General features: G+C 40.9%; 1 protein-coding gene across 1 annotated transcript in view; it reads right to left on the bottom strand.

Annotated features, from left to right (window-relative positions):
* Positions 1–223: 223 nt before the first annotated feature.
* ptprn2 (protein tyrosine phosphatase receptor type N2) overlaps positions 224–25209 on the bottom strand; it is a 261458-nt gene continuing 236472 nt past the window's right edge. The window contains exons 17-23 of the mRNA XM_066688002.1: positions 20589–20666; positions 17886–18005; positions 16819–16985; positions 13870–13923; positions 11928–11992; positions 7544–7617; positions 224–2876 (exon numbers count right to left, since the gene is read on the bottom strand). Of these exons, the coding sequence (XP_066544099.1) occupies positions 2805–2876; positions 7544–7617; positions 11928–11992; positions 13870–13923; positions 16819–16985; positions 17886–18005; positions 20589–20666 (630 nt within the window). The 3' untranslated portion in view covers positions 224–2804. The remainder of the gene's footprint in view (positions 2877–7543; positions 7618–11927; positions 11993–13869; positions 13924–16818; positions 16986–17885; positions 18006–20588; positions 20667–25209) is intronic.

The raw sequence follows: 25209 nt of genomic DNA, 5'->3' as shown, positions 1-25209 counted from the left end.
CTGCCTTTAAGTGGTTATTAGCCGGGTCAATCCCTGTCTGTTACCAAGTGAAATCACAGACACCTGAAGACAATCTAGCACTTATTATTAATAACGCCCCTCCATTCAAATGAAAGTCTTTAACCTGCTATCAGGGTATACAGAGAAATGCCCATCAGGTTAAGGCCTGTCAGTGTGTGAGCACGACTGGAGATGTGAAAATAAGAAGCGTCACAGCGCATCATTGCAGTACTCACAATACTCCACAGACAACACGACTTTATTCACAGGGATTGTATCTTTTATACAGAGGTAGAACAAAATACTTTGTATACTTTCAGTTATTATGTACAGAGAATTCAATATGGAAAATACAGAGTGGGTGCAATAGGCCGAAATGACAGATGAACTAGAAATGGGGCGAAAAATCTCTTAGTCATCTTGGCCGAGGGTGAGACCCAATCGGGGTGACCATTACTTAACAGATCTTAAAGCATTAGCCTGGCATTCTGTTTGGTACTTCATGTCTTGTGCACATTTGTCCAGTTTAGCATGCAGAGGTTGGTTTCTTGGAAACAAGGGCTAACATGAAGCCAAAAGATAAATTCGATCAATGCTAATATAGGCTGAAAACATAGGACGCCTTAGTCAGGTCTGAATTTTGATTGCTTCCTATTCAACTTTTCTTAGTGCAAAAAAGTAGGCAAACACCTTCAATTCAATAGCAAAAATACATTTAAAGAAAAGGAAGAAAAGAAGAAAGCACTGCAGCGAATACTTGCAGAGTTTTGAGTGAAATCCATTTAATCTTAAAGTGCCGGCTTCACAATCAGGCACTGACAACATTTCCCAGAAGCGGCTGTATGATTTACATATCAAAAGATCCAACGCCAAACAGTGCGGTCTGCCGTTGCCAGCGCTGCATACTTTGGCCAGAGCCTCGATTCCTGCAACAATCCCATCCCCTTCCTGGACTTCAAACGGGTCGGCTTTCAGAAAGAGAACGAGTCGCAGAACCTGCGGCCCCTCGAACAGTGACCTGTGAGCGCGTCAGCTGGAGTACATTTCGCTCCAGAGAGAGGGCAAGACCTTCCCAGATCAGACGAGCGGCACAACAACTTTGATCTTTCCATTCTAGATTGGGCAAGAACCACAAATCAAAAACACTACTCCACATGCTACTCCTACTTACTCCACATGCTTTTAACTACAGCGCACTGTGAGGCCAAGGACCTTCCCGCTTCCGTAGATAACAGAACTAGCTCTCGTATATGATGGTACCTGCCTACAGGATAAACACCATGATGGATAGCTAGCACCGAGCTAGCAGACGTTTTAGCCTGCTCTTGTTTGTGCTCGGTGTTGTAAAGCTTTGAACTGTGTGCACAAGTCACGAAGGCTGCTCAGGCTGATAGGTTCAATGTGCGTATATGTAAAGGTCAGCTCTGTCATGAAAAGCAGACAATCGGTGCTCTTGTAGTCATCGTAGTTAGCAGTTTTGGTGGGTTTGTAAGTGTGCTGTGATTGGCGCCTGTGTGCACACGGGGAATGTGCAGAAGGACAGGTAGCAAATATAGTCACATTTTGTAATTTTTCAAGAAAAAAAACAGACAAACAAAAAAACAAAACAACCACAGCTATGTTAAAAAAATAGAGGAATGCATTAACAGGTGGTGCTCTCTTAAATACAGAAGAGGGAACGGTTACCCTGAAGCAAGATATCAATGGGCATGGTAACCGATTCCTAACAGTGTCCGAGTGCACTGCTTGGCTAGTGACATCGAAGCTTTTATTTGTTTAAAGAAAAGACAATGAATACACACACACCAAAATACAGGAGTCATTGAAATGATGCAGTGATAGAACTGTGGTGATAGCCAGCACAGCATGGATCTTTTAGAAGTAAAAATATGGACAACATTAGCAATCGTATGCCCATGATCAAGATATACATCGATTCTGAACGGAAGAAAGGCTATTTACAGACAAAGAATAACTTCTGCAACACCATTTTATCATCAATGTTGTTGATTTTAAATAGTAAGAATTCTTGTGTGTTGCATGTTGCTTTAGATGTATAATATGGGTCATGATAAAGATGTTGTTTTTTGTTTGAATCCAAAACTGAAAATTTTATAAATAAAAAACAAAACCCTGACTATCTGAAGAAAGTTATATTGCTTTTTTATTTGTTACTGAACTTTCTCAAATTGCAATTAACGTTTGAATGAGGGTGTGAGGGTGGGCAGCTACACTTTTCTCTCGTTTTTATACTAAACGGATGCTACATCAACGTAAAAGTCACATGGAACTATTCTCGGTGGCGTTGTTTCAACGCCGTCATCAGCACTTGTATCAATACTTCACTAAACAGCCAGAGTTACACAATATTTGCAAACATACTGTATAGGAGTACAACCAAAGATGTGACACTGGAAAACTGAAAGCTCAAGAACACTTTCTAGCCAATGGGATTTGTCCTGTACCTCCCTAGACAGGAAACGCATGTCCTGACCTAAACCACACACATACAGACTTCTAAAACCACTGTTCTATGATTTTTTTTAACTTCTTTGTGTATTAGTCTCTTTTCTTTTTTTTTAACTTAACTGATTACCAGCACTCATTTATTTTTATTATTATTGTTATTATTTTGTCTGGAAACAACTTCTAACGGATTACAAGTGAACAGAAAACAAAACAACAACAAAAAAAATAAACCACAGGTAAGATCAGCTCACTGCTCTTGCACAACATTCACAAAGACTGAGAGGAGAAGAAACGAGGAGCAGGGGCCCCTGGGAACCCGGTGCCGCGCCGAGCTCTCACTGTGGAAGGGCTTTGAGTATCGCGTTCACCTCCTCTGCTACAGCTGTCAGTGCAAACTCAAACTGCTCCTGAGGAGAGAAGGAAACCGAGACATTTCAGCAGTGAAGCATTTCATACACACAAACACACACACACACACACACACACATATATATATATATATATATATATATATATATATATATAAAGAAGGAAACTACTGGGCACTCAGCTCCCTTTGAACAGCTGGACAGCTTTTTCTTTTCTAGAATTCTCTCTCTCTTCCAAAGATCTTTATTCTGCTCTTTAGAATACACAATTACACCCCCCACCCTCACACACCCCCCCAGCCCCTGAAAAGCAGATGTGCAGGAGAAAGCAATTGCAAAGTGAAAAGTGCTCTTTAGTCTGACCATGCAGTTTAGTTCCTTGTTTGCACCCTTTTAAAGTAAATAGTGTGTTTTTCTTTTTCTCTATTTATGGTGATGGTATGGAAAACACAAGAGAGCAGCCCGTTTCCAGTGACACTTTGCGCCTGTGTTATCGTGCAAAACATGATTAGTTTGCTTCCTTCCTTCAATCAAATCTGACTTTTCAAAGCTATCATTTCAGACTGACCTTACCTATAATATGCACCAGAGGGGAATTATGTTTTAAACAGAGTGATACATTTTTTACAAGGCACAAACAGGAGTCCCTCTTGGTGCGGGGATTGAAAATGAAACGGGAGAACAAGTCTCGAGGAGTGACATCACTGTGACAGGCCTGACACACAATGGATGCCCAGTTTGTTTGGAGAAAGAATTCAGACTCACGGAATTGCCACGGCCGAGTCGGCGGATTCTCTTTGAAGGGTTTTATATATATATGTATATAGAGTGTCCTCCAAATTTATTTTGATAAATTGTAACAAAAAGAGAAATGCAGGTGCGCATTCTTCCCCCACTGAAAGAAATTAATATATATAAAATGTCAATACTAACAACACAGCAATTTAAGAAAACAAAAAACAGGCCCTTATTTGTAAAACTTGTGATCCTGCACTGTACAGTATTGGTAGTATTAGCATTTTACATATTTTCATTTATTTGAGAGAGAAAAAGCAACACTTGGCATTTCTTCAGTTAAATTGTCTTTTAAGGCCTTAGCCACAAATACACAGTGTGTTTGTTGAAATATTTAGTTATTAATAATTTTGTAACAGAAAAAAGTAAAGATACATCATAATAATACAAACACATTATATATATATCCTAATTAGTGATACAATGAAAGTTATAAAACTGTTACTTTGCCAATGCAGTATGTCTGCTTTGAAACATAAGTTTTAAATGGAGTCACAATAAATGAGGTACAGTGGAAAAAAATACAAATAAAACTATATCAGATATCTGATTTGTGTTTTAAGCCTGCAAATTAAATTTTACTATTAGAATGATTGTTTGATTTTTTTATCCCTATTTAAACCCTAGAGATACGCCTGATTTTCCCTTGTGAACCAGCTTTGTGCCAACTGACCAAATTATTATGTATTGGGGCAATAAAATACATCATGAGATGGTTTGGTTATTTATTTTTGTCTTCACCCAGAATGACTGAACGTGATTGCTGGGGACATAGGACAATGCTGGACAGAGCTGAGGGACACTTCCCTTCTTTAATGCGCATATTATTCTGTGATATTTTCTCATTTTCTTTTTCAAAATCTGGAAATAGGGTCAACCCGGACCATTTATATAACATTACGATGCAATAAAAGATTTCCGGCAGTTATAGTGCTGTGCTGATTAACACAAGAGATAAAGAAAAGAAGGTGAGAGTGTGGTTTTTCCTCTTTTGGTTTTCCTGATAAGAGCACGACTAGACAGGACCGTGGGAGGGCAGCCTGAGTCACACAGATATCTGCACAGGAGAGGAAAGCGTGACTTGCTCTATAACCCTTTCAGGGAATGTGTTTATTTGTCCTGATTTGAGGGAATGATCCACTGAACACAGGAGCGACCCATTTATAAGTCTCTCCTACTCACACGGGAGGTGATAGGATAGCAATTGTAATCAAAAGTGATACAACAAACAAATACATTATTATTGCTTTCCTTGCCTTTAGCCCGACAATAGGGATTTGGGCCAACTTGTTAAGGAAAAGCCCTTATTAAATGTCCAGTACTTGAAGGAGTTATACAAAGCACATGGATAGGATTACAGGGCTGAAAGACAGACTCCCAGATTGATGGTTATTTGTGAACAGTGAACGCAGAGGCAGTCCATTGTTTAGGACATTGTGTGGTGACCAAGAGTGGCCCAGCTGTGGCCCGTTTCAAAGTCTTGGCTGTGGAGGGATCAGCACAACACTGTCGCTAGGGGGAGCCAACACTCAAGCACCAGAGGGGAAACCCACAGAGAAGTCTACTTTCTGACCAGTGTACTATAAAGCTCTTTTAAATAACAAGCCGACACACAAACACACAAATAAATAACTTACATACAAATAAATCTTCTTCAGCTAGTTATTTAAAATTGTTAAATCAATGTAATCTTGGTTGTTGTTAAAAAACCTAAACAATGAAGTAGTGCATTCTCAGTTTTCACAATAATTATGGTTCTATGCTTCTTTGCTCCATAGGAAAATAGAATAAAGCAGTTGGGTTGTTATAAATAGATACCGTCTAATGGGGAGTATTTGCTGGCATTAAATTTGGCGGATCTGCTACATTGGATGATGTTTACGTTTTTTGAATTGGCTATTCCGAAGTTAATAACAGTTTACAAATTCATTTTTTTTATTTAATCATTTTCATTTGAAAGACATTCAACCATGTTTTAATGATAAGATCAGTAAATTGCTTAAAAACAAAATGGCGGTCAACTGAATACCGTGAATGATTTCCTATTTTCCTAGCAATGTATTCAGAGGTGGGATTGCTTGTTTGGCGTAAGTATAAATGGTGATTCAATCACATCCGCCAATAAGGCCAATATTAATCCCCTACCCAAATGTCCCGTAATTCGGCACCGTGAGAGTTAATTCTGTCATGGTTATGTTATTTGATATTTTTGTCAATTACTGAAATCTGACGTGACGATTGCAATTTGGGTCTGTGGAAAATTAAACTTGCAGGGTGATTTCTTGACAAGCAGCTGGATAATCAAGCAGTGGGGAAGACAGGCTCATGGGCTGCATCACGGCCCTGCAGAGCATGCCCCCTGACGGCACGCACATCCGTGGGTGAAGGAAAATCATCGCTTATCTTTCACGTGTACATAAACACTCATCGCCTATAGATGCCGTACATTGATGCAACGCTCATTAAATGCCATATCTCTATATCAATATCTTTATCTAACTATCTTCAAATCTCTGCATATTAATTTATTTTAGTTTTTTAAGGTATGTTTCAAAATCACAGCCATTTGTTCACTGGCGGCCAGATCCTCTGCGGTCAGATATCAAAGAGCTTGTTGGTGACTTTGAAGCCTGAAGCTTGGATAACCTCAACAGTGAGACACAGACAAAGGGCTTTTAATTAATGGAGTCGATTATATAATTTGTATTTAGATAAATAAATAAGAAAACGTGGTGCTGCTTGTGTCTCCGCAGAAGTGAATGACATTTGTGAAGTGACAGTGTCTAATTTTGCCCAAGGATTTGCTGTAATTGACATTTCCAAGCTGACTTTTAATGCAGTCTTAAATTACTGCTGAAAGCCTGCTATTCATCATTTGTATGCAGTGGCGAGAGTGCATGGTTTGTTTAAAGCCGTCAAAACAAATTCTCTGGAGAGCATCTTGCTGGCATGTAATCAGATATTTTAAATTTGCCATGCGTCTGGGTAAATGAATTAGGTAATTTGGAAAAAAAAAAGAAAAACGGAAAGGTGGCAAGGCAGGTCGGATGAGACCCGAGAAGTTTGAATTTTAATGATCTTTTTTTTGGGGGGGGCAAGTGAAATAGTACAGATCCCCTCTCTCCAGCCCACAAGTGTGTTCCCCTTACCCCAAATCACAGCTTTCCACACTGGCATGCGGAGAGCTGCACCTTTCAAGACACGCACCCTGCCTTCGGAAACCAATTTTAGGGGCTACAGAAGCGGGCGGGGGGGTGGGGTGGAAGGGCGTAAACTGGCTCATCTGAACCCAATAAAGATCCCTGTCTTCTGAGGCACAGCCCCAATGCCACGGTTTTCAGATTAAAAACAGATCTCGTGTTACTTAATTATGTTGTTTTTGCAGGCGCTGTGATTGCAGAGCGAGGTATTAAAATGTGTAACAAATGATTGCTTCACACTCCCTGAGATTCTAATGAGACTGGAAACGGTGCCTCCGAGGCGCTATATGTGACTTAGCAGGACTCTGGAGGTGAGCAGCACGGTGAGACATTACCATATTGCTTCAGGCGCCATTGTGAGCCAGCGAGGAGACTCTGCTTGGAAGATGTACATGAAGAGAGAGAGAGAATGTGTGTGTGCGTGTGTATGTGTGTGTGTTGATGGATTGATGCATATCTTTTTTGGTGCATCCTTTCTCTTTGCATTAATTTTGGGAAAATAACTAGCTCTTGAACACATCCATCTTCCAGAGCAAAAAAAAAAGAACGAAAAAACAATTCGCACCTCGGCACAAACCCAAACGGCTCTTATTTTTAAAGTAACCTACATGAAAGTTCACTGCATATAACTGGTGTGAACCTCTCTGCCTTCTCACACCTCCCCCCTTTCAACAAATGCATTAAAAGCCCCAGCAGATTTCAGGACAGTACCTTTGTCTGGACCATGCCCGGTCTTTGGTCCCTCAAGTGCTCCAGCGTCGCCGCAATATCAATCTCTTTTGCACCTGCAACACAAGCACAAATTGGACTGAGTTCAAAGCTGCAGATAATCCAGCCTGCATCTGTCAATCTCCGGCCCGCGCTCCCCCTGGGCCCGTGCAGCGACTCTGCATTATTACATTCATCCCTCTCCAGACACCGGCAGCCCACTGCAAACCGCTTTCGTAGTTTTGTGGGGGTTTACAAAAAGGTTGTGTGTGAGTGTGTGAAGTGGGGGAGGGTGTTGAAAAAAAAGAAAGTTAAATTATACATTTGCTGTAGCAGGAGATGTAATCCAACACAACCTAAGAGGCAATAACATTTGACAAATAATAAACATGTTTCTCTTGCTTTACTTTTCTCATCCTTGACTCGACACACAATTGGCCGCCGCGCAGCAGAGCCCAGTGTCTTTACTAGGTTTGTGTTGGTCGTCGGTGTCTTGGATGTGATTGCGTGTTTGTTTGTTGTTGGACAGGACCGGCTCCAGACGCCAGCGGTGTGAACTGGCGGGCTCCTTCTCTCTGTGTCTCGACAGGCTCTCCACACCTCAGGCAAGTGTAGATGGCATCGATCCCAGGCGCAGAGCAGCGCACTTAGCCCCATAGAGCGCGGCGCTGGCATGGGCCCACGCAGCCCGCTTAATGAACACGACTACAACCACAGACCAGCCTGCTATCTGGGACTTGAACAAATTGGGACTCAACTACATGATCTCTTTGGCTATGAAATCGGCTTCAGGAGCCAAGGAAATGAAAGGCATCATATTCTTAAAAAGAAGAAGAAAGAAAAAAAGGATCCTTGAAAAGTAAGACATGAAAAGATGCTTTTTATTTTTATTTTACTGAGGCTTATTTATTTATTTTTGTACTTTTTAATTAGTTCCAATTCCTGGCATTTATTTTTGAAGATAATATATTTGGTTCAGCATCTCTCTCATTTACAAAGCCATGATTGGACAGACGGATCAAAAGGCTGCCATGTACCGGACGTATAGAAAAACCTGAAATTGTCTTTTGTTGGCATTTTCAAATCCTTGAAATTATTTTTTTTCAAGTTTTTTTCTTTAAAGTCTGTCCTCTTGTTGGAACCCTAAATTATACAGTTAAACGAACAGTAATTTTGAACAACACAAGCTAAATTAAACACGCCGAGATAAATTAATGCGCTGAGCTATTTGAAGAGAAAAAAAATCCTTTTCCACCTTTTAGTTTGAATGACTTTAACAACCACACTGTTGTGGACTTTCTAATAAACTAGCCAGAGCATAATGACTCATTTGAGATTCGCTTGCAAAAAAAAATCTTTTCAAGGAAATAAGAGAGAGAAACCCAAGTCCTCATAAAGGCTTTTCAAAAGCAGCAAAGCAGGGCCTGGTAATGCAGCGGCCTGGTCTGACAAAAAGTACTCTTCCACTTTCATGTTAAGAAGTGTTGGACTCTAAAGTTAGTAAGAACGCTCTTTTTAAAAAAAAAAGCCTTGGAAAGAAAGGAGAAAGAGAGCGAGAGAGAGAGGAGAGGGGGAAAAAAAGAAAATGGCATTCTTGAGTAATTTACAATTCATTCTCCAAGGGGAAAAAAGGGGGGAGAGCGGTTTTGTGGCCTGGCTTCAGGTCCTTTGATCGTTTTGATGAACACTGGAGCTGCAAACCTGGGCCCCAAACTTCTCAGGACAGACAAAGGGGCCCGAATCCTGACAGCGCAGGCCGAGATTCCTGTCAGAACAAAACCCTTGGCTGGCTCACAGTGTGACAGCCTGGGAAAGGACCCTCTCAGCAGGGTTAAGATGCTTGCTTTGCCCTTTGATCTTTCATTAAGGCGAGAGCTGCAACGCCGGGCAGGAGATTTTGCGAATCGAACGCGTTATAAGGGGCAGGGTGAAAAAAGGAATAAAGAAAAGAAAAGAAAAGAGGAACAGGTCAAGAACAAATAAATGGATGACCTATCGGAAGGGGCCCCTCATTGTTTCTCGGGCTAGTTTCACATGACTTATTTCGTATTATGCAACATTAAGCCCTGATACTTGGGATGGAATTTGACGTTGCATGATATAACAGGACATTTCTGTGTGTCTCTATGTGACAGTGTCAGACCTCAGATCCACAGCCAGCACAGAGACACATCTGGGGTTTTTATACTCTTGGCTTAAAATATATATGAATACATACATATATATATATATATATATACAGTGCCTTGCAAAAGTATTCAGACCCTCTCACAGTTCTGACTTTGTGCTTCTTTAAAGCTTGCAGTCATGACACTTTGACATATTTTAATATAATTCATATATTAATATATTATATACACAACCTACTCCACACATACAAAGCAAAAACAAAAATTAAACAGAAAAGTCACGATTGCATAAGTATTCAAATCCTTTGCTGAATCAAATCCAAACCTAAATTAATTCAGGTGCACAAAATTGCCTTAAGGAGCCACACAATAATAATAGTGGTGCTCATGATCTCCAAATAAAAACACCTTCTCTCTGTGAGGTTCCTTGGTCAGGTAGTAAGGAAAACACTCAACCATGAAGACCAAGGAGCTTTCAAAGCAAGTCAGGGATAAAACTGAAAAAAACAGATCAGGAGAAGGGTACAAAAATATAGAAGTCTCTGAAAATCCCTGTGAGACCAGTCTACTCAATCATGTAGACATGGATGGTGCATTGTACCACTCAGACACTGCAGAGATTTTCCCTCCAAACTGAGCAGCTGGGCAAGGAGGACACTGGTGAGGGACACCACTGTGAGGCCAACAACAACTGTGAAAGACCTGCAGAGTTTAATGGCTGAGATGGGAGAATATGTGCATTAGTCAACACTATCCAGAACCCTTCATAAATTTGGCCTGAATGGTAGGGTGGCAAGAAGGTAATAATTACAAAAAATAACCCATCTCAAAGCCCACATGGAGTTTGCAATAAAGCAACTGAGTGATCCTGCAAAAATGACGAGACTAAATTTGAACTTTCTGGTCTAAATGCCAAGCGTTAGGTTTGGCACAGACCCAACAGCACATCTCCAAGTCACCCCCATCCCTACTGTCCAGCCTGCTGGAGCAGCATCATGCTGTGGGGAAGCGTCTCCTCAGCACGGACTGAGGATTGAAGGAAAAATTGATTGTACAGTACAGGCAAATACTAGCGGTTAACCAGTTTCAGGCTGATTGAAAATCCACCTTTCAGCAGCACAATGATCCACAGCACAAGACCAAAGCCACACTGGAGCGGCATAAGAATAAGAAAGTGAATGTCCCTGAGTGGCCCAGTCAATTTCCTGACATGAATCCTATGGAGAATCTGTGGGAAGACTTGAAAGCTGCTCTGCTTAAGAGATCCCCAAGCAACTAGAGAGCTTGAAGAATTCTGCCAAGAAGAATGAGTGAAAATGGCACCAAATCAGATTCCAAAGTTGGTAGAGACTCACCCAAAAATATATATATTTTTTTCATTTTTGTTGGCATTTACTGTATCCTTAAAAGTCTTTAGTTTGACCATCCAAATTTTAAATAAAATATGAAGTTGTCATTTCAGAAAATGGGACACCACAGGAAGGGTCTGGATTCTTTTGCACGCCATGATATACACACACTCACATATCATGTTTTTTATTTATTTATAATAGTCTCTCTCATCTCTGTTCCCAGTCACACCTCCTCTAAAGCCTGGGCACTCTAGCACCGACCTTTATGTTTGTCCATTCAGTCCTAAATGTTTCCCAGGGCATTTCTGTATGGTTGGCTCCTCTTTGTAGCCTCTACTGTCTGGCTCAGCCCCTACACGGTTTCGTAAGGGTAAAGGTCAGGAGAGAACCGGACGCCACCAGAGCTTTTCTTCTCTCTGACTATGTTCTCTACCTCAGTTTTAGCCTTTAGAGGGGTGACCAAACCCTTCAGCCATGAGGGAAAAAGACATAAAAGGAATACATTAATAACTGAGTAACTAGAGCTTTTATAATGTGGCTGTTTCATCGCTCACCGGTCCGAAACGTGACTCAAAGGAATGTTGAGGTTTGTGCAAATAAAATGCAACTAGACCCTCATACTAGGACAACATAATAAATATCGTCCATGGAAAAGAGATGAAGGACACAGTGTTTTTTTGGTCATGTTTTGAGATCATGAAAATATTTCCATAATAGTAAATCTTTTATATTTCTGTCTCCCTTATTCTTTTCTCCACTCTTCATATCCATTGAACATTCAACCAAGGCTTCAGTCACCCTCTAATGTATTGCCAGGGGCTTGTGCACAAAATTGAGGCTTTAGCGTTGCCACGGTAACGTCTCCATACAAGCATTAAGAGCCAGAAAAGCCTTTTTGACTCCCACCTTTAGCCATCTTGTTGAGAACCATGTCAATCAGAATATACGTTCCACTTCTTCCAGATCCGTCGCTAGAAATAATGAGAGAAAGGCTCTATTAGCATAGGGAGCAAAAAAAGAAACACAAAACAGAAAACAACAACACGAAAAGAACACACGAGACTTTTCTCTTCTTCTTTTCTTTCCCTTTACAAGCTGCGCTCTATACAGCAGGGGGTGTTTCTATTTTAAGCCAACACCCTGTGCTCATTTGGAGCTTCCGAATGATTGTGTGTTCGTCAGGGGGTCTCACAATGGGTTTGTGTGCGGAGGAGGTCACCCCCAGAATGTGTGGGAGAGGAGAATAGAGCGCTCTGTCAGTGAACCCCTTCTTGAATTCCCAGATCTGGAACTGAGGAGTCACGGCTCTGGTCTCCTTTTAGTGTCATGCTCAGGATTTGGCAGGAACCTTTTGGTGAAGCACAAGACATCAAATGTCCAAAGTTTTCGGTACTGAACTGTCTGTTTGAACCACTAACCTTGTTTTAAATGTAGGCTTCAACATCGGACATACAAACATTATGTATGCAAACATTATTAATGTATACATTTGTTGTAATTATTATGATATATGTTTTGTAAAATAAAATAAATATTGAGAAAGGGATTTATGCTTATGCAAATTATGTTGCTTTTGTGTATTTTTAGCGTATACCCCAATGTAAATTCGGTTTGCTGAAAAATTAGGGCACAGGGAATGTTTTTTTTTCTTCCTAAAGACAAAAATGAAAAATGACACCTCAAAAGATTTATGTACATCAGTCTACACCCATGCTGATGTTTGCAATGCAAAATATTCTCCAGATGATCTCTGACAATCTCAAAGGGTAAAAAAAGGGCAGAGACTGGAAAAAGCAGTTAGAAACTGCGCTTGTCTACTACATAAGAGATCAGCTCGTGAATTGTGCTCTTGCCCCCCCAGGCACGAGATCACTCTCGATGTGGAGACGTCTCCGCAGGTGACAGCTGCTGTGTCGAATACAGGAAGGCAATATCTTTGTTCTCCTATTGATTGCAATGCAGCAAAATCAAAATGAGTTTCATGTGTTTTACCACACATTTGTCCTTGTCTTTGTCTAGTTAAAGCGTCCAAAAGACCCCGGCCTTTATTCTCTCTTGTCCCTCTTTGCTTTCTCCTCGACACTGTCCTCTTTCAAATACAGACATACACCCGCTGTCTCCATCCGATTTTTCTGTCTGTGAGATTGCAGTGGCAAAGGTCTTTTTCTGAACCCAGCCGGGCCGACTCTTTCAGTGGCTGATCAAAGATAAAGTGATGGACACAGAGCACTTTGTTGAATGCCAACTGTTGTATAACATTACAATTTCAACCAGTATCACCAAAGTGAGCTTCTCCTCTTTCATTCTGCAGTTTTCATTAGCAATCCTTGGCAGGCCATTGATTCTGATATAACCAAATAAATGTATGTTTTTTCCTCTGACTTCACATATTGCAGCTGCAAAATAGAGCCTGTTTTTTTTATAAAAACAATCAGGCTGTCAATTTCCCCCCAACATTATTTATAGACACACACACGCACACACAGGTTTAAATATCAGGACACATATGATCCACAAGGCCACACATGTCTGTGCTTGCTCTGTCTTGTGCTAGGTACTTTGTGTGAAACCTGCTGTTTTTGTTTTTATTCTTTATTAACGTGACAGAATTGTGTAGAAATTCAGTTGCTTTGCACATACAGGGAACAAATCAATCATTCGGCACCAAGCTCCACAATACCATTAGAGTAAAAAAATAAAAAATAAAATGTAAATGAAAACCATAGATACAAACTGACATATATTGGCTATAATTACGGTGTAAAAGTCCATAAACAATTGATTTTCAAATTACATCAAATGCACGTATGCTCCCGTGGCATTATGGGAATGCTGAAAGGATACTTGCCTGCAGTGGACTATTATTGGACAGGAGCGGCCCCTGTAGCACTTGTTAACCTTTCTGCAACAGAAACAGAAGAAACATATCATAAACATTAAGGTACTCCTTAGGAAACAGACAGACAAGGTCAGATTACATTAAGACCTGGTTTCACCTTCCCAGCACATTTATTGTGCTTTAAAACGCTCGGCACAACAACATTCACAGTGCTGCCGAATTAGAGGTCTGAAATGCTTTCCAAGTGTAAATACATGTAGGCAAGCTCAAGAGCACCCCTCCCGCTCCATGTGTAAGATGAGTATCGATTCACCATGTAACAGCACACTCACAGACTTCTCTCCTCCATTTTGGATGAGATTAAAACAATCTCTCAGGGTTCTTAGAATGAAGCCCTTGCCAATTAAAAGAATTTGAAGAGAAAAAAACGAACTCGTTCTCTCTCAATTATGTATAAAAAAAACTCATTAGTTTATTCTATTTTCAGAAGGGCTCACAAGATTAAAGATATACATATATATGGTCCAAAACGATGAAGAAAAGTATTTATGGTCTAAGTCAGCGGGCCACTGTTTCAGCATCAACTATATTGCTCGCTTCCAGTTGTGTTAAAATGATATGTGAAGAAATCTTGTGCATTAAGCCAGTGCAATTAAGTGCTCAGAGGCCGAACTCCATTTAGAAGAACAGGCTTAATGCTGCCAACTGGGAGTTGCTATGAAAACAACACCGGGTTCAATATATATATATATTTTACTTATTTCAGGAGTAAATAAGTGTCACACTGTGGTGGAAGGGCTGGGCTGGCAGGCTCCTTTCTCTTCAAATGCTCAGTGTGATTGAAAGAGTCAGAGAAGAAGATTAATCGCAGACTCTCCCACCTATTTTGGGTCAGTGTGACGTTTTTAGGTGCAAACACATTAGAGAGGCTTAATGCACAGACCTATGTGAATAAATGGCTTTTTAACGAGCGGAGAACAAACAAAACACCTAATCCCTTAAACAAAACACGGATTGTAAATATGCATTCATCTATCCTCACAGTTTCAACATCTCGATGGACAATTCTGAGGACTCTCAAATCTCTTTAAAAGATGATATCTTTTTAAAATATATATTCTTGTGCCTACACTTGCTACCGACAGGGGCTTGATACCGGATGCTTTATTTTAATTCCTTCTCAAGGAATAACAGTGGAGGAAACAAATACACTTTTAAGTCAGGTCAGCCTTTTTTGGCACCCTGCCCCCTGCAAAAAAGTGTGAAAAAAATTCAAAGACAAACACCCCCCCTCAAAAAAACAAAAACAAAAACAACATGACAACGCACAGCAGTTTAAAATAAAAAAAGGAAAGTGATTATTGATACAAACCAGCTTGTATTTCATTTAGTTAATTGCACACCAAAACCAAACTGGAAAATAATAATACATAAATAAATAAATAAATAAATAAATAAATAAAGGGAATCATCATGCAAATCATTTGCAAGCAAAGGTCAAAGGTCAGAGGTGGTTAGAGGCTGTGGAAAAAAAGGGGGGTTCCCACATTGTCCCTGCTGCAGAGTCACAGTTTCCAATGATCACTTTTGTGACTATGCAACTGGGCTCATATTACTAGCTGCAACATCACAAAAATGACACTGGCAACCGCTAATTAGCTGGTAAAGAGTAAGCGTGTGTTCATTTTGAATGTGAGTTAGTAAATACTGTGGCACACAGCGAGGCATTAGAGTGCAATTTATATTTGAAAAAGCCCTCACACGTTACACTAATTATCTTTTAGCTTTGTGATCTTTCTTTAAAGTGCAAATTTCCTCCCCGTAGGCCTAAGAAAATACTTAATTAGACGTTATCAGCGCGAGATGCGGAGGCTTGTCGGCTTCTTAAAACTGGAGGAAAGAAATGTACTAAAATAAATTAAAATAAAATAAAAAACAAATATATAGAGCAAAGACAGCTGGAATTATTTTTTGGGGGGCAGGGGAACTAGGTGTACAGTTAGTGTGTTATGGTAAAAAAAAAAAAAAAAAATTGGAATAGTTTTTAGTAATTTCTAGCTCTTTGGAGCACTTTCAATAACAATCATAAAAAACGGGGAGACAGAGAGGAAAAAAGGGGCATTTTTATCAATCGTATCAATATAGGGGCCCAGAGTGAGTTTATGCCGATATGCCACTTCAGTCAATGGTGAAGAATACACTCTGTGTTTACTGATGTAACGGCACCAGCTTGAGTGGCTGAAAAAATATGCCTTATATTTAGAGCCCCTTTCTTTACCCTCAACGCCGCCCCCTTCTCCACTCACCCTCTACCCCACAGAAAAGCCGTCTGCCATTACTTCGATTATAATAGCAGCTGCTTTTTAGCACTGGGGGAGGTTAAACAGCAGAATCCCACAGACACAGCTAATTCAAGGCCGTTTAGTGTGTCCTGCGCTGGTTATCAGTGGCTCACGTAATGGTTGTTTTACCTTGAACACAAACAGGAAGTCTTGTTGCTGGGGGGCTCAGTCAATAAAAGGTTCCCTCCTCCCCATTGGTTGCGTGACACAGACAGCCGTTCCGAATACTCAAGGGTTTGTCAGAAGGCCTTTTCATTTTCACTTTCCCCCTTCTGTTTGTTTATTCGTCCGTTAATTCCCCCCATCGCTGGCGATTTCGTGACGGAGACTTTTTTATTTTATCGGATACTGATTCTGAGGTGACCCCGCTCGAACCTCTCACTCGATGCTCAATTTGAGAGGGCAGAGCCAGTTACGTGAAAAGAGAGTTGGAGTCACACACTATGGTATAACTTGCGATGCTAAAAACGAAACAAAATAAACGACAACAAAACAAACAGGAAAAAAAACAACAACCACCACCACCTAACAACCCAAAGAACCCAAGGGGAAATACAATGGACTGATTTGGACCAACTGCGGCCAACTGTAGCAGAGTGGTTGCTAGTGGTTGTACCTGCGGAAATCCAGAAGTGTTCTGGTGGATTCCGGGACGTTCTTGTTCATCCAGGTGAGGAAGTGGAACTGCGTGACGGTGCGCGTCTCGTTGGTCTGCATGTTCTTCAGGTAGAAGCTCCGCACCAGGAAGTCTTCACACCAGATGTGCTCCGACACAAGGTTGACCTGCATGGCAGAAAGAGCCAGCACAGTCTCTCAGTGTCCAAATAACCAGCCCTTTACATCAGCACTGGATAACTGTACTGTGCCACGCGGATCCGGTCCTGTATGTAGAAATCATTCTGAGCAACTGCAGTTCAGACAGGGAAGTTTAAACTTTTCTTTCTTTTTTCTTCTGCTTTTGTTCTTTCTACTCCCCCCCCACTGTCTGTCATTTGCTTTTAAAGTAATATCTGTTGCTTATATCTGCTCAGCGTAGCAGAATGATTTCACAGTAAATCCTCTTCCCTGTATCAATTCGCAGTCTTTTTTACTCATTTATCTGCCAAAAACGGAATTATTTCAAACAGTATTGACAGTGATGAAAAACTCCTAATGTTTCTTGCTATTTAAGCTACATGGACGTGTTTGTTGACTGAGTTTAAGACAAGGAGACAAGACGAACTTTGTAAGAGCACAGATTTTGTGAGCTTTATTATTTCTTATTCTGTGTTTTACTGTAGCCCTTAGTAAAGCTATATCAATAAAAAACACATCTTGGATCTATACTGTAGTCAACTGACAGGGATGAAAGCCCAGCCTTCAAAAATAATAATAAAAACATAGGTTTGGCAATTTTTTCAACGTTGATTAAAAAACACATTCATCTGGACAAAAAAACTTGGCAAAACAACAGATCACAGTAATGATCCATAAAAATCTATCAATAAATCAATCAATAAGTAATAAGTAATGTGAACAGGCAGATCTCCAGTGACCCAGACATTGAATATGGAATTACCTGGTGTCACTTTTATTTAACTAGAATCATTTAATGAAGAAAAAGCAACAATAGTGAATTATTCAATGATGTACACACTTCCACATATCATGCAGTGCCTATATCAGCATCAGATGTGTCCGTACCTCATAAATGTGGTAGAGGTTTGACCCTTCGTCTGGCCAGTAGTGGTAGCACTGTTTGACTCCTTGTTCTGTGAGGGGTGTCAGCATCACAATGACAACACAGCCGTTCTCCCACACCATCTGCACACAAAGACACGGGCTCTGGTCACACTGTGACGGGCTAATTACTGCGTGACACGTATAAATACTGCACTCAGACACACAATTAAAATTCACTCCAGTCAGGAGGACATTTTCATCTTTCCTACTATGGTTTGCGTTGTGCAGCTGCTTTTTTTAGTTTTTTGTACCAAAGATGGGGGGGGGTGAGGGCAGTATATACAGTTTATTCACAACAAATCATTATTTCAGAATGCTGTCTTAAAAAGTCATCCCAGTTTTTATAAGCACAGATACATTCTTCCCCCCTCGTCAGTTGTATTAGGACAGCCCTGTCCCTTCGGCAATGATCTTGATTAGTGACTGTGCCGGAGACAATGCTTTACCGATCTTGGGACCACACTTGTTAAACCCTTTATCTTTCATACAGATTGTGGATTCTCTTTCCCTCAGTCAAAGGCAGGCCAGGGCCAGGGAGCGTGAGGCTGTCGCGCTTTGAGCAGAGGGTCCTACTCAAAACAGCACCCTGCATCTCAGTGCGTCTTTCCCTGTCGGTGAGGCTGCATGGATTGCAGAGGTTTCATCGGCAGGACCCACCCCCCGCCTCAACTCCCGTTCCCTGCATTAAAACGAGCGCGACTAAATTGGTTCATTTCTTGTCATAACGGTTTAATGTGCCTTTGGAAGGTATAGGAGCCCATGGAAGCCATTACAAAAATGAGGGAAAACACTGATTTTATGAGAGCAATAAAATACAATGGTCTTGACTATAAACTAATCATGTAGTCTTCAGTTTCAACCCAAGAGAAACATTACCCTGCTTACTCTCTTAGACAGGTTGATGAGAGAGAGAGAGAGAGAGAGAGAGAGAGAGAGAGAGAGAGAGAGAGGGAATCTTCTGAAGAGAACCTGAGATACAAGCTCAGAGATATGGGGGAGGAGTGGGGCAGAAGCACAGAGCATCTGTATTATGAATCAGACTTTTTATTTTATATTAGGTGGAAGATTTAAAAAAAAAACCATAATATTAAATAAATCTTGTGATAATCATTGTGAAAAATCAACAGTGAAACAAAAGAACAGGATTGCTCAGTGAGCCCTAAATTGAAAACTGATATAAACTATTTGTGCATTTTGGATTTTGTACGTTTACGTATTAAGCATTCAGCTGTTTTATTTGACTTTAAAACAAATAATAAAAAACAATCCTTGTAAGGGTATTATTATTATTGCATGCTGCAAACAGAGCCCTAGATAGAAGACATTCATTTCTCATTATTATGTTACCATATAAATAATCCATTAATAGACCCCAGTATAAGAAAGGAGCCCATAGATGCTATAGAGCTCAAAAGGTTGCTCCACTTAAATTATTCATAATGCCTTTTTTTTCACCTTTACCCTAATTTGGTAGAAAATTTAGCCCAGCACTGATTGGCTTTTTCAAAAAGCTGGGATAGAGAGAAATAAAGAAAGGAAAAAGAAATAAAGAAAGACAGAAAGAAAGGGAAAGAAAAGAGAAAAAGATTTGACAGCAGAACTGAAGTAATCTCAGTGAAAACAGTGAAAAGCCTGAACGAGGGAAGAGACAGGAGATTAAGGAAACTCTTTCACAGCACAACGGCAGCACGGCAGGGAACTGACCCAGTGAGAGGCCTAGCCCACGTTATACTCGCTGCATTTTGTGCAAAAGGCTGTTTTCAGATGCCAGTATCTTAAGGCGAATCTCAGGCTGATACACCTACACTTGGAATCCCCACAAACAGCCGCGTTTCACTGAGGGACGCTGAACTTTCCTTCATCTGAAAATAGCAACATGACAAATGAACGTTCAGCTTCTCCTTCCCTGTTTGGTTTGCAGCCAAAGTTCTTCTGCATGTTTCTGGCCTAAGCTGAAGAAGAAGACCATTACATAAACGTTGCTTTAATGTGAATATGTAATGTGTAATTCTACCAGTTCATTGGCAGAAGAAATGCATTGTGGAATCGCTTTCTGTTTTATGTGAATAATTTGTTTCAATTCTATTGTTTGCGTTTTGCTTTTGCAACACTGTTTCAATCCTGCCTTTTGTTTTTTACTGATTTAGAAACTTTTAATTTAAAAAGGAATTTATTGAATGTACTCACACATATTTATAGTTATAGTAAAAAAATACAATAAAAACCAGATTGGATACTTTTTAAAAACATCAGACACCAGATCACCTTTCTACAATAACCAGAATTTCTTGTTTCAAAGATGCCTATGCTCATACAAGAGAAAGACCAGAATAAATAAATATGATCCACAATCTAAAATAAAAACAATAAGGAATATATATAAAACATAATACACCTGAAACAGTTCACTCAACAAAGTGCTGGTCAGACTCTTTAGAGTAATAATCTTTAAAAAATCCCAACCAAACTCCATGCAGACCTCAACACTCTCCAGTCTAGCAGGAGGAGATAAATAAAGATCAATGCCATTGGGGTGCAATAGGTCCTCTCTCCCACGATGCACTGCTCCCTCCCACCCTGATGAGGTGATGGATTGTGCAAACGCCCCCGAGGGCAAGGCTAATTGTCGGGGTGAATAATTAGCAGAGGCCGACTGTACGTTACCTGCCAGAAATCGGCGACGGTGGCGGGGAGAGGCCCTTGGGTGGCGATGTAGGCTGGGTTTCTGGGGTCGTGATCCATCTGGGGCAGAAAGAGAGAGATAGAGAGAGAGAGAGTGATGAAGATAGATGGGGTTAGCAGACTGCCTGCTAATCACTGTGATTGATTAGGCTGGGGTCTGTGGGAACGGGTGCCAAAGGATCCAATTTACAGGCTGGACAAACAAAGACCTGTGCGTGTGCCTGTGTGTGTGTGTGTCCTCAGTCCACACATTCCCTGTATACAACACATCTAGACAAGGACATTTTCATAAATTGGTTTAGAGAATAGAACAAAAAATAAGTATTTTTCTTTTAAGGCAAAAATAAATTCTTCCTAGAGATAGCACCAGTCTGGTTTCAATCACCTCCTAGTGACTTGGTGCTTTCAGATTTGTAATCCTTTATATTAATCGAAGAGACTGGACTGCTGGTTGATATACTCGATGCAATAATAATAAAGAAAGACAAAATATAATTAAAAAGCATTTAATGTCTTAACCCCTACAATAAACAAATGCACTTGATCCTAAAAGGAAGAACATATCAGGGTTATAGGTTTAAAACAAGCTCTATTAATAAACTGATAACAGTATCCAATGGTGCACAATTTGGCACTAATTTGTTAATAACAATCAGGTTTAGCTTTTCTTCTGTTCTTTTCTTTGGGTACAGAGGATCCTATTCACAGCATGAACAGATTTGATTCCCAGCATTCAATTTGCTGGAAGTCTTTACCCAGGTCCAATGAGTAATTGCAGAATATTTCGATTGACTTATCTCGCCAGGAAAGCGCAATGTCTGCTGCTCCTGTGTCAGACAGAGAGATTCCAGCGGAAAGGGGGTCTGCAGTGTGGGGCGACAGTCTAGGCCTAATGCAAATTATTATTATTATATATTTTTCTTCCTCCTGTGGACAGGCCTTTCGTTAATAATCCTCATTAGTGTAACCTTCTAAATTGGCTGGGTGCAGATGGAGCGCAACCACTGATGCACGACAGGAATGCATGGGAGGAAATAATTAGAGGAGTTTCTTAGGAAGGAATGACGATGACGACGAAGAAACTAAATCAATACCCCGGTGGGAGATATCGATGGGCTAACAGGAGTCGTACAGGACAACTGACAATTATACTCTGTCAAGGATAGGAGAGCTGCACATTTCACCAAGAGAGGAAGTGCCTTGGTTCTGGGTGGAGATCCTCCACTAATGTGCACACAACCGTCTCAGACTACTTCATCAAAGTATCAGTGTGATCTGCACACCTTTCCCCACCGAGGCAGGGCGAGACTCTGGAGTGCTTTCCAGCATGGGAACGCGGTTCCTTTTTCAATTAAACACGGACAGGATGAAGAGCGTGGGTTTCATTGCACACTCTGGAACATCATTGATTAGGTTTACCAGCGAAAGAGATGGAGAAAGAAGGCAATAATTAAATTGGAACGATCGAGCTCACCACACGGCTGGTTTACTCAAGTGCGCGGTAAATGCAAATATTTTGTGGATCATTCTGGGCACGGCTATGGGGAGGAAGAAAAACAACAGATAGTATCACTGATATCTGCTTTGAATCCATCAGTCATGCGCGCTTCAAGCAGAGTGCCGGGTAAATGAGGGGAATCCACGCCTCCAGTGAGATGCTGTGAATTAAACACGTTGCTTACCACCATAACCACAGCTGGCTGAGAGAAAGCGATGCGGCGGCACACCACAGCCTGTGACGGTGTGTGTTGGGTTAACTCGGTGTGTCATCACCTCGTCTGCTGTACAAATGTGTGCAAAAACCCGACGTCGAATCGATGCAGGATTGTTTGCTCTTTTCTTCTCTTTTCCTTGTCTTTTTTGTTCCATTAGAGAAGACTGCCACATTTGTGATCTTTGAAAAGAACAGAGAAGTACTGGGGGCCGAAATGTGTCATGAATCGCGACAATAAGCGAGCGACATTCACACCTATTACGCCACTAATGGATGCTATTGTGCAGAAAACATAATTATTGGATAGACCAATTTAGCTCAGAGCAATTATAGAAAAAGACAGATAAATCCGAGACTTGCACACATCAAATTGTCTTTAATAGTCTTCTCTTCCATTATGACTTGAAATAATAAAAACACTTAAATTAGCTGTGGCTTACACAGAAGATTAGACCTTCAACTACAATTTAATTACTTGCAGAGAAATGTTCAGTACCAAGGGGTTAACTTTAAATTAAGGTAATCACAGCTTCCATAGAAAAAGCCTAGGTAATACAAAGACACCGAACCTTTCCTTTGAAATGCCTTCATTATGAAGAGCAATCTTTTCTATCGCAGAATGGACTAAAAAAACAAGAAAAAAAGCAATGGAAGGTTTTTGGCTCCATCTCTTTCACAGCTCTGATTAACAAATATATAAAAAAACTCCCTGTACAACCAAGTTTAAGACAATTTTCTACTGCACCACCGAAGCACTGTGTGTGAAAATCATCTGAAAGACCCAAGTCTGGGACGAGAGTAAACACAGCAAAAGGACAGGAGCAATAGTGCGCAATGATGACATCACTGAGCGAGCACTGAAACCTGGGACATCGAAGCGACACGATTCTATATGCGGCTGGGCGGATAATCGACAGCTGTGGAAAACACACACAACCGCATGCAAACACATTTCCAGCTCCGACTCCTCTCCTGCACATCTTTTGGCGCTGCTTTCCATGCCGCACGCGTGGGGCCTGTTTTTCACGGCGCGCGCTGCTTCTCCACCCCGTTAATGACATTTCCTCAATCAGCATTGCTCGATCGTCAGCTGGGGGGGGTCCTAATGCACTTGATGGGACTTTGTGTCACTCTACCGGTGTGGGGGGGGTTGGGGGGGGTTGGGGGGGCAGCGCTTGTCTGCGTCTGTGACCCCGCGTTCCAAAGAAAACTTGTGGGTGATTTGCCCCCTGAAATTTAATGAGGACTAAGTACAAAAGTGACAGATGTAATTATCGTAGTTTTGTTCGGCACAGCCAGGATCTCCCCATGTTGTAATTACCAGTCTTTCATCCATCAGGGGAATGGCTATTACTTCATTGTTTCCTGGGCCTGCTCTTGTGCTGGAATGGAGGGGGAGGTGGGAAATAATATTGTAGTTTTCCCTCTCAATATCCAGACGGACAACAATTTTCGCGATTGTCACACATGGTCTTGTTGGGAAACAAACGTATCCCCCAGTTTCTTCCTCTGTGTGAGTGTGTGTTTCTGCACATTGTCTGCTTCTCAAAGAGTCCTTTTGAGACGTCTTTACAAGACCGGAAATCAGTTTCTCCCTGAATAAGGCTTGGCTTCCTGAGAAACAATTTGAAAGTATGTATTTACTTGGAAAGTGACCCACAAAAACTCAAGCACTCTCTAGCCGGTTTGATAGTGCAGGTCACACTAGACTTTTGGAAAGAATCAGCGTTGTATTCCATTCAAAAGTGTTCTTCAAAATGCAGACAAGTAACAAACAAGGGCACTGAGATGTTAATAATATGATATCTTGGCAGGATGGAGGGAGGGATTAGCTATAATACCTACACTGGCAAAACTGAGTTTCGCATTGATATGATTTTGCTTCTTGGTTTGAAGTGACTGAGCAGATGAAAGTACTTCTGAGAGCATGACACTCCAGTGCAAGATGTAAAAGCCAAGGGCACTAAGCAGTCTCCAGTTCTGCGGTGCACGGTTTCTGTACCATGTTGTGTACATAGAAGGGCAAGCTCACAGTAGTGTGGTACCAGGCTTTGGACACTAAGGACATGAGGTGTACTGTTTGGGCACAGATAAATCAGCATGCATGGTGTAGTTAAAAAGTGTATTTGATCAAACACACAAAAAATGATAGATGGATGACATTTTACATAGTTTTCTTAGGGATCTTTATAAGAAATTAACCAAGCTTTTGGGACACTGTTGGACCAAAGAGGACAGTAGATAGGCTGGGTCTGGGCATATATCAGGGCTTCAAAACATCACTGTCATTAAGGCACTTTCTGTGCTTTGTATCAGCAGCGCACGGAGGACATTATTTTCCAGATTTGTGAAGTCAGATAAGCAGTTGAAGCACGGATATTGTATTTGAGCCACCTCGTGTCCCCGGCGCACATTTAAAACACTGGCTGGAGACAAAACGTGCTAAGTGGTTTCCTGATAAAGAAACCCTCTTTACAACCTGGAGGAGACCCTGACCCAAGATGAACCTCTGGCGAACCCTTTAAGGGAAAATGCCTTTCACTTTGTCCCAGGAGGATCATTATTAAAGCATCTCCATCATGTGACTCCAGACTCTTGAAAACATCCGCTACATTACGGCAGAGACTCTAATCAGATTTGCATATTAAAATTTAATCTTACGAAGGAAGATTACATTACACCCCCTCTTCGTTGCAAGTGCAGTAATGCTCTACATTGAAACACTTTTGCTTTAACTTTACAACAGTAAATGGTTCTGTGACAAAAACACATTTCAACTGAGAACAATCTACCCAGGAATCAGCAGCAAGCAACCATCCTCCTCCAAACAACTACCTTTACTCTGATTAAAAGAAACTGATGCTATGATAAAAAATAAAATGTAATTGA

Source organism: Amia ocellicauda, chromosome 2, assembly GCF_036373705.1.
Source record: "Amia ocellicauda isolate fAmiCal2 chromosome 2, fAmiCal2.hap1, whole genome shotgun sequence".
NCBI lineage: Eukaryota > Metazoa > Chordata > Actinopteri > Amiiformes > Amiidae > Amia > Amia ocellicauda.
The sequence above is the reverse complement of the archived record's forward strand: the minus strand, read 5'-3'. Positions and strand labels throughout refer to the sequence as shown.